We start from the raw sequence: 11,077 nt of genomic DNA, 5'->3' as shown, positions 1-11,077 counted from the left end.
TACTTGAAATGATCTCGATCCCGGATGGTGTTGAAGCAGCCTCTTCAAATGACGTTAGTTCCGGTTTGACGGAAGTACAACAGTATTCGTCGAATTTATCATTGTTTTGTCAACGGCTTGGTGTGTAATGGGTAATAAAATGTTCCGCGGCGTTGAACGAGTTTGTAGGCCCATGTGGTAATTAACACTACTGTTTACAAGAGGAAGCACGTGAATACATTCGAAGACTTTGATGACTGGGACGAATTTTAGATTAAATTTTAAATTTCCATAAGAAGATAGTGAGTGCAAACAAAGAAAAAAACCATGGATATATAAAAGATGAATTGGTTGGACCTGGATGTTTTGTAAGTGGCACATTCCCACAAGTCCTACGTTGGATGTGAACATCGATGAGGATCCCTTTTGACCGTTTTCGGTTGTGGTGTATTTAATTAGTTGGTGAATTCCGTCCATGCTTGCCTCTCACCATGGGTTGTGCGATGTCTGCACAGCAAACAGAATCTCTGATGGAATCTAAGAAAATTGACAAAAAACTTCGAGAGGATCGTGAAAAGTCTCAACAAGAAATCAAACTTTTATTGCTGGGTAAGACATTGATTACAACTGACGTGATGATTTTAAAACAAACTTTAGCATGATCATGTTTTTATAGTAAATGGACAAGTAAGCAACTTGGTACGACGTGTAATCCTAAACACTTTACCCTGTAACTTGGTAAGACATTAAATCCTAAACACTTTACCCTGTAACTTGGTAAGACATTAAATCCTAAACACTTTACCCTGTAACTTGGTAAGACATTAAATCCTAAACACTTTACCCTGTAACTTGGTAAGACATTAAAACCTATACACTTTACCCTGTAACTTGGTAAGACATTAAAACCTATACACTTTACCCTGTAACTTGGTAAGCCGTTAAATTCTAAACATACTACCTTGTGACTTGGTAAGACGTTAAATCCTAAACACTTTGTCCTGTAACTTGGCACGACGTTAAATCCTAAACACTTTGTCCTGTAACTCGGTAAGACTTTAAATCATAAACATACTGCCCTGTAACTCGGTACGACGTTAAATCCTCAACTAACTGCCCTGTAACTCGGTAAAACGTTAAATCCTCAACTAACTGTCCTGTAACTCGGTAAAACGTTAAATCCTCAACTAACTGCCCTGTAACTCGGTAAAACGTTAAATCCTTAACATACTGCCCTGTAACTTGGTACGACGTTAAATCCTAAACATACTACCTTGTGACTTGGTAAGACGTTAAATCCTAAACACTTTGTCCTGTAACTTGGCACGACGTTAAATCCTAAACACTTTGTCCTGTAACTCGGTAAGACTTTAAATCATAAACATACTGCCCTGTAACTCGGTACGACGTTAAATCCTCAACTAACTGCCCTGTAACTCGGTGTAACTCGGTAAAACGTTAAATCCTCAACTAACTGCCCTGTAACTCGGTAAAACGTTAAATCCTTAACATACTGCCCTGTAACTTGGTACGACGTTAAATTTTAAACAAAATGCTCTGTAACTTGGGTACGACGTTAAATCCTAAACATCCTGACCCTGTTAACAACAGGGTCTGACATCATCATCAATTGGTTGATAATTACTGTAACAGGGTCTGACATCATCATCAATTGCTTGATAATTACAGTAACAGGGTTAGACATTATCATCAAACTGAATGATAATTACTGTAACAGGGTCAGACATCATCAACTGATTAATAATTACTGTTACTGGGTCAGACATCATCATCAACTGATTAATAATTACTGTAACAGGGTCAGACATCATCAACTGATTAATAATTACTGTAACAGGGTCAGACATCATCATCAACTGATTAATAATTACTGTAACAGGGTCAGACATCATCATCAACTGATTAATAATTACTGTAACAGGGTCAGACATCATCATCAACTGATTAATAATTACTGTAACAGGGTCAGACATCATCAACTGATTAATAATTACTGTAACAGGGTCAGACATCATCATCAACTGATTAATAATTACTGTAACAGGGTCAGACATCATCATCAACTGATTAATAATTACTGTAACAGGGTCAGACATCATCAACTGATTAATAATTACTGTAACAGGGTCAGACATCATCATCAACTGATTAATAATTACTGTAACAGGGTCAGACATCATCAACTGATTAATAATTACTGTAACAGGGTCAGACATCATCATCAACTGATTAATAATTACTGTAACAGGGTCAGACATCATCATCAACTGATTAATAATTACTGTAACAGGGCCAGACATCATCATCAACTGATTAATAATTACTGTAACAGGGTCAGACATCATCATCAACTGATTAATAATTACTGTAACAGGGTCAGACATCATCATCAACTGATTAATAATTATTGTAACTGGATAAGACATCATCAACTGATTAATAATTACTGTAACTGGATAAGACATCATCAACTGATTAATAATTACTGTAACAGGGTCAGACATCATCATCAACTGATTAATAATTACTGTAACATCATCATCAACTGATTAATAATTACTGTAACAGGGTCAGACATCATCAACTGATTAATAATTACTGTAACAGGGTCAGACATCATCATCAACTGATTAATAATTACTGTAACAGGGTCAGACATCATCATCAACTGATTAATAATTACTGTAACAGGGTCAGACATCATCATCAACTGATTAATAATTACTGTAACAGGGTCAGACATCATCATCAACTGATTAATAATTACTGTAACAGGGTCAGACATCATCATCAACTGATTAATAATTACTGTAACAGGGTCAGACATCATCATCAACTGATTAATAATTATTGTAACAGGGTCAGACATCATCATCAACTGATTAATAATTACTGTAACAGGGTCAGACATCATCATCAACTGATTAATAATTACTGTAACTGGATAAGACATCATCAACTGATTAATAATTACTGTAACTGGATAAGACATCATCAACTGATTAATAATTACTGTAACTGGATAAGACATCATCAACTGATTAATAATTACTGTAACAGGGTCAGACATCATCATCAACTGATTAATAATTACTGTAACAGGGTCAGACATCATCAACTGATTAATAATTACAACTGATTAATAATTACTGTAACTGGATAAGACATCATCAACTGATTAATAATTACTGTAACTAGATAAGACATCATCAACTGATTAATAATTACTGTAACAGAGTCAGACATCATCATCAATTGGTTGATAATTACTCTAACTGGGTCAGACATCATCATCAATTGGTTGATAATTACGGTAACAGGGTCAGACATCATCATCAATTGGTTGATAATTACGGTAACTGGGTCAGACATCATCAACAATTGGTTGATAATTACGGTAACTGGGTCAGACATCATCATCAATTGGTTGATAATTACGGTAACAGGGTCAGAATGTAGGTATGGCTTGTATTTGTAATAACATGTAGATATTTCATTGCTTATCAAGTATATTAAACTGAATCACTTCTATATTGCTAAACAAGAGGCTGACTTTGGCGATTGTTCGCCTTGTTTACTTTTTAAAAGTTAGGTACAATCCGGATATGTTTATGCATTAGGTACCAGCAGTACTATCACCATAGGGGTTTATACTGAATGTGATTTAAAACTAACTTCCGCCATTGTCTCGTTCAATCATTTTAATTATGTTTAAAATGAACAGCGTGTATGTGATATCAAATCTTGCAAGCGGTTGACAAAATACAAAATAAATGTTGACAAATTAGCACAGCAAATTTTAACAACATCCCTAACATCAGCGGAAGTCTCCACTAGTTCTACGGAAATTCTCACTGTTGCGATCATTCGCCGAGGAGTTACGTACTTATTTCATTTTTACCATCATGTTTTGAGTCAGGTGTTCGGGTAGAACGCCTGCTTTCTCGTGCTTCAGTTGTGGAGTGTCACGATGAGGCTTTCATGCATCCTATCTAAGCTACACAGTAACAAGTTTAAATAGTTTTACAATTATCAGGAAGGAAATTATGCCGGATGTACATGTCAGAAGAAAACATCACGTAATCAATATCCGGAAAAACGTTAATCTGTTATCAGTATCCGGAAAGAACATGTACCTGGTGTACATGTCCTGACTGAACGTTAATCTGTTATCAGTATCCGGAAAGAACATGTACCTGGTGTACATGTCCTGACTGAACGTTAATCTGTTATCAGTATCCGGAAAGAACATGTACCTGGTGTACATGTCCTGACTGAACGTTAATCTGTTATCAGTATCCGGAAAGAACATGTACCTGGTGTACATGTCCTGACTGAACGTTAATCTGTTATCAGTATCCTATGGGTCGTGAAAATGACCATTTTCCCATTGAAATCTTATTGAACTCGATTATTTTGACATGTCTTTAAATAAGAAGAAATGTATATACACACCGGAATTGGAAACCAAAGACAAGACAAACTCTTACATCAGACCGTTTTCTACAACAACAATTTTCCAAACTGTATAATAATCGTGATGATTTCAGTTCCCTATTGTGAATTTTCCATTTCTGTAGAGCAGCTTACCTACATCTCCAAGCTATGTTGTTTATATGTCGCAGCTGATTCCATATTCGAGGGTTTCTTGCCAATACCACAATTTTAGTGTAAAATGTCGGCACTTGACAGACAAACTCAAAACACTGGAATTGAAATTATAGGGAAGTTTTATGGTCATCATGATAATATAATTGTCATAAGTATGCTTGATAAGTCGGTTGTTGTTTACCTTGTGCCATTTGGGAACATGACATTACTAACACAGGGATTGACCAAGCCTTTTTTTGGAACACTTGGTTTTATTCTCCTTAATGTTTTTGAGAAGTCTCCAGCTTTCGTTTATTCATATTTTGATCTTATTGTCATTAAATATGAGTTTTAATTAAAATTGTATCGGTATATTCTGGAACCTCATAAAAGGGAATCAAATCATTTTATCAGAGTCCCTTTTTCAGGAGCCGGAGAATCTGGGAAAAGCACGATTGTGAAACAGATGAAGTAAGTAATGTATGTTGATCATGGACCCATTGTGGTTCAGGTGGTTTATTACCTCATGTCGGACAACTTTTCAACACCCCTTCATATATTATTTAAATTCGTTGTTATCTTTAATATTTCATTAATGTGAGTTAGGCGCTATAAGCCACAAAATAATTTTTGCTTTTAATTTCTTTTTAAATTTTTTATTCAAATAACAGGACGTGACCTGTTGTCATGTTTACCGTGTCATGTGTACCGTGTCATGTTTACCGTGTCATGTGTACCGTGTCATGTTTACCGTGTCATGTGTACCGTGTCATGTGTACCGTGTCATGAATCAGTGTTTTGTTAAACTTTGTATCCATTTGTCTTTAATCGTTATAGAGAGTGTCGTTAGTGATTAAGTACCTGTCTGGTTTACTTATTAATGTATTATATATCGGATGTGTTTTATGGTTTCATCTCGTTACCATAGATTCAGTAAGTAGTTATTATATGGCCTGTGGATGGTCATCCTTATACTGTCCGTATTTCAGGATTATTCACGATGATGGTTACTCCAAAGAAGAATGTCTCCTTTATAAGCCCGTTGTATACAGCAACACGTGTGTTTCCCTCATAGCTATTATCAAGGCTATGGGCGAGCTGGGAATCAGCTTCGCCAACTCCGATAGAGAGGTATCTTTCAAAACAAATCTTAAGTATAATAATTTAAAACGTCTATAAGACTGTGTAAGTAGATTAGTATAAGTGATATAATTTCTTAAGGACCGAGGCTAACTAATCTGATGAATACTACTGACAAAAATCTCATTATCAACACATATTTTTGAATGCGCTCATTGTAACAAAAGCCAAACCATCACACTTGGGTTTGGAAGGGTGATGTCATTACTTATCCAGAACCCACTCCATCACCACCCTACCCCTCCTACCCCCACCGACCCCTACCCACCCCAAAAGATGATAATAACATGAAATAGAACAGGATTATCACTTTCGATATACAATATAGTTAAATGTTTAAACATTTCTTATGACAAAGACAGGGTATACGACATCCTATAACTTAACTGTTGGGGAATGCTTTGTTAAAACGTAGTCCTAGACATATATAGACCCCGTGTAGTATTTTACTGCCTTTGAACTGGTTTGCAGGATGACGCGAGACAGGTAATGACCTATATGGCAGACGAAGAAGACCGTTTTTTAGAGTTGTGTGGGGCGTTTAAAAGACTCTGGAATGATTCAGGTGTCCAGGACTGCTTCAGTCGGGCAAGAGAATACCAACTCAACGATTCCGCGGAATAGTAAGTCTGAGGAAAGATAAACAATGCTGATTAGTGTTGAATATGCATCAAGACAGAGCTGGAAATCTCATTCGATATCAGGGATGAATCCAAGTAGATGGGGGTATTCTGAATAATTCTCTTATTTAATATATCATCACAAAGAAAGCGTAAAAGCAACAAAATGTGTTTATGAAACAATATGCCCCCGGTCGTAAATGTTGGTACCAAAACAAAGGTATTGTTAGAAGGAACACATGTTTAAAATATGAAAGCCATATATTTTATGGTACAATAGTTATGGCCAGTCTTAATGTTTTTTCAATTGTAGGTCAAAGGTCACGGTCAAAATCACATGGTGAAACATTTTGGTACCACCCTTAAGAACACGTATACCAAATATGAAAGCCCTACTTCTTACGATGTAAGGTTAAAGTAGACAACAGACAAACAAAAACAGTATGCCCCTAGTCTTTCGATCCGGGGGCATAAAAATGAATAACAATAACAGTTCCCCCTTTCGATTTCCTGGTTATTTGTCCTTTGGCGGAAATGATGTTGTACTTGTTTTCCTGTCGCTATTTCTCTTTTTTGTGTTTTTTGTATTTTTTGTTGTTATTCTTTTTTACTTATGATGAATCATAGTTTGATATTTTGTTCCACGTTAAACTGACAACTACTGAAGTAAAATATCTACACCACTTTCACCACAGTTACCTGGACGCTCTTGACCGGATTTCCATGGCTGGGTACGTCCCAACGGAACAGGATGTCCTGCGGACCAGAGTGACAACCACCGGAATCGTCGAGACATTATTCAGTTTTCGGTATTTCCATTTCCGGTACGTATTTAATATTGGTGACCATCAAACTCACATATAACTCTTATTGAAGAGCAATTACTGTCAACATTTGTCATCTTTTATAAAGATTATAAAGATTGTATTTTCGATTTATTTGCGACAAGTTTAAGTAAAACAGGAGGCATTGATATTACTCCCAATAAATGCAATCACGCATAAATTTACACACGTTTGAAATATAGCGTATGTACACATTTAAGTCCTTTTGCGACCACGTTCAAATTTGAAGATTTTGTCACCTAATATCATTCCGAATTCTTTTGTTCTGTTTCAAAAAGATATCTCGTATGTATTAAAACAATATGAAGAAATGTGTTCGCACAAAAAGAGAAAAAAAAATACAGCTCTCTTATAGAACAGGATATACCTCAACTATCTTCTCTTTCAGTTTGATAGACGTCGGAGGTCAGAGGTCGGAAAGAAAAAAATGGATCAACTGTTTTGAAGGCGTAACAGCTATCTTTTTCATTGTTGCTATGAACGAGTACGACCTTTTCCTTCGCGAAGACGAGTCTGTGGTAAGGATCTTACACCCTACTTTATGATTGTTCTGTGCATTTCTAAATTATGATTAACAGTAATCTGCTACATTACTAACACTGTCCATTCCATCAATGTTTAGTGTAACTGTATAACTGCCATAAGTAACACTGTCCATCCCATCAATGTTTAGTGTAACTGTATAACTGCCATTAGTAACACTGTCCACCCCATCAATGTTCAGTGTGACTGTATAACTGCCATAAGTAACACTGTCCATCCAATCAATGTTTAGTGTAAGTGTATAACTGCCATAAGTAACACTGTCCATCCATTCAATGTTTAGTGTAACTGTATAACTGCCATAGGTAACACTGTCCATCCAATCAATGTTTAGTGTAAGTGTATAACTGCCACAGGTAACACTGTCCATCCAATCAATGTTTAGTGTAACTGTATAACTGCCATAAGTAACACTGTCCATCCAATCAATGTTTAGTGTAAGTGTATAACTGCCATAAGTAACACTGTCCATCCAATCAATGTTTAGTGTAACTGTATAACTGCCATAAGTAACACTGTCCATCCAATCAATGTTTAGTGTAAGTGTATAATTGCCATAAGTAAGACCGTCTACAAAACTTCGCATACACTCTATACATGTATTTCAGGTTACGCCCATGTTGTGCCTTTTGCTATTGGCGAGTTTTCAATTATTATATTTTTTGTTACTTGGAAACAAGGTCAAAAATTTACTTTTTGCAAACTTTTCTGTGATATAACTTGAAAACCATGCAATCTATATCTACGACACATTGTATAAATACCAGACTTGTGCTCTAGTCGCGATAGTTTTTCTCTCTGTTACCATGGAAACAAAGAAAGCAAAAAGTTACTATTTGTAAATCTTTCCTAGCTGCCTATTGTTTAGCTGAGCTTGCACAGATAAGCTACATTAAAATATCAACATTAAGGTAGATATATATATGTCTATTTGTATGTTCACATGAACACCAGGGGGCGGAGGATTATGTCACGCTTTGCCACTCCTTGATACTAATCTATTTTATCTTTATTTATATAAAGAACCGTATGGTAGAGAGTATGAAGCTGTTTGAGTCTATCTGTAACAACAAGTGGTTTATGGACACTTCTATCATACTCTTCCTCAACAAGAAAGATCTGTTCGAGGTCAAGTTGGAATCGTCTCCCCTTATTGTCTGCTTCCCCGAGTACACAGGTAGTTTACTTACTCATTCGTTTGTGGATAGTTGATCGTTGGGAGTCATATTGATATTTTCGCAAAGATAGATTCGTCGTTTTGTGGTCATTTTATCCCAAAGAAAGAACAGTAATTATATATATACATAACACTGTATTATCATTATAAATTGAAGAAATAACATTAAATTTTCAGTAATAAAACCGATATATAGATTTTTTAAAAAGTAGTTTTTGTTTTAACTTCCGGACGTTTATGAAGCTGATATATGTTTTATATTGGTAAAGTCATTTTAAATGGGGCAGTGTATCAACAAAGTCGTTACTTAGTTACACTGTCGTCAGGGTCACTGGAAAATAAATGTGAATTTCTCTATAATCAATAAATAAGAACAGTAAAAAAATTTTATTTTCATTCTTGTAAATGCAAACCACTACAAAAAAATTACGTAATTCGCTAATGAAAGGAGAGGTCGTTTTGTTACTAAAACAAATTTCTAGTTAATGGAGGGAGACGTATTTTGCTACTCAAACAAATTTCTAGTTAATGGAGGGACCCCTGCTTTTGTTACGACAAATGTCTAGTTAATATAGGGAGACGAGCTTTTGTGACTAAACAGATTTCTAGTTAATATAGGGAGACGAGCTTTTGTGACTAAAATAAATTTCTAGTTAATGTAGGGAGACGTGTTTTTGTCACTAAAGCAAATTTCTAGTCAATGTATTTATTATTGTTGGAATATCGATTATCACATTATCATGTTGCCTAATGTTTTCTCAATGAAAAGTGATTTCATTACTATATTTCACAGGTGAAAATGTGTTCGAGCAGGCCGCTAGTTTTGTGAGAAAAAAGTACGAGAAGCTAAACCGAAACAAAGACAAGGAGGTGTACACTCACTTCACGTGCGCTACCGACACAAACAACATTCAGGTGGTGTTCAGTGCAGCTATTGATATCATATTACAAATTCAATTAAAAGACGTCTCGCTCATGTGAGAATAGGACTAAAGCTCGTACTTCAAGACCGCTTATCTCGTATGTCTACCTTGTTCAAGGACTCCCCTCTCGAAAGAGTAACGAGATTGTGGCGTCACTGATCTCGTCGGCGCTCCTCACACGAAGATATAGAAGGCCCCTCTCGCGTTTGCGAGACAGGATCACTCCAACACACCTACGAAGGGCGTTATCCTCATGTAATTGATTCTTCATTACATTATGAATACATTATTGTGACGTCATACGATTCTGTCATGTGACCAAGTCATCGTAAAAAGGAGATTGACTGATGATGACTTGAAACGTGTCGTAAGAATCCCAAGCAAGGTCCTGTAAGAAAATCAAAAATTGATATTTTGTTGATGTTTTATTTTGGTGGCCGTCTCCATGGAGATGTTAAGAGTTTAGAACTTCTCCAATCTTTTCAACCCCTTATCCGGAACATCCTTGTCGTTTTCCTTTCTCCTTAATCCTCTGTTTAAAATATTTCATTGATTGTACTTTTATTGCTGTCATATAACATGTTTAATGAAATAATTTTGAAAAAGTGATTTTATGTTGGGATAATTTGTCCCTATCCATTTTGTTTAGTGACGAATAAAATACTTCTAGATAAAAAAATATAATTTTTGTGAAAGAATTTTTGTAGGCATTGATTAACAAAGCATTACTTTTTTCCAGCTACTGAAATATCAAGATCTCCACACAAAATATCACAGCTTTAGAGACACATAGCTAACATTAAGCTAGTTTATATATTAAAATAGGTGTTATATGCAGTGATTAAGTATTCAGTACTTTTGCAACGTTAGTGAAACTGAAGGAATGATATGCAGTGATTAAGTATTCAGTACATTTGCAATGTGAAACTGAAGGAATGCTCAAGGTCTGTGTGACCTCTTTTGATAAGCTCTTCGATAAATTCAGCCTCGCGTGAAAACAAGAACAAGTCAGCCAATAGAAGGGGACAGTGAGTTCCCAAGGTATACCAACAGCCTGTTGGAAGACCTTGTTAACAAACTCAACGAAAATATTGTCAACCAGAAATTTAATTATTCTTCTTTGATTTAGATGTATTTTCACGAAATAAATGTCAGTACAATTCACAACCATATACTTGTACTGTCCATCACCGTTCTTTGAAAAACAACAAGAAAATACCAACAAGTCAACAGGATCAC

General features: G+C 35.6%; 1 protein-coding gene across 1 annotated transcript; it reads left to right on the top strand.

Moving 5' to 3' along the window:
- The first annotated feature begins 145 nt into the window (after positions 1-145).
- LOC132547285 (guanine nucleotide-binding protein G(i) subunit alpha-like) lies at positions 146-10,454 on the top strand. The gene is made up of 8 exons (XM_060211050.1): positions 146-588; positions 5,019-5,061; positions 5,580-5,721; positions 6,202-6,353; positions 7,046-7,174; positions 7,584-7,713; positions 8,762-8,915; positions 9,709-10,454. The coding sequence occupies exons 1-8, from the start codon at positions 471-473 to the stop codon at positions 9,894-9,896; spliced, it is 1,056 nt and encodes a 351-aa protein (XP_060067033.1). The 5' UTR covers positions 146-470; the 3' UTR covers positions 9,897-10,454.
- The last annotated feature ends 623 nt before the right edge of the window (positions 10,455-11,077 follow it).

This window comes from Ylistrum balloti, unplaced genomic scaffold, assembly GCF_031769215.1.
Source record: "Ylistrum balloti isolate Yb309-2 unplaced genomic scaffold, AGI_CSIRO_Ybal_v1 Utg369946, whole genome shotgun sequence".
NCBI lineage: Eukaryota > Metazoa > Mollusca > Bivalvia > Pectinida > Pectinidae > Ylistrum > Ylistrum balloti.
Note: the sequence above shows the minus strand (reverse complement) of the source record. Positions and strands in the feature narration are given on the sequence as shown.

Excerpts from the sequence above, each read along its gene's own strand:
- LOC132547285 (XM_060211050.1), top strand. The coding sequence starts at position 471 with ATGGGTTGTGCGATGTCTGCACAGCAAACAGAATCTCTGATGGAATCT. Across the intron at positions 6,354-7,045 it reads CTCAACGATTCCGCGGAATA|TTACCTGGACGCTCTTGACC; the intron begins GTAAGTCTGAGG and ends CTTTCACCACAG. Across the intron at positions 7,175-7,583 it reads TTTCGGTATTTCCATTTCCG|TTTGATAGACGTCGGAGGTC; the intron begins GTACGTATTTAA and ends CTTCTCTTTCAG.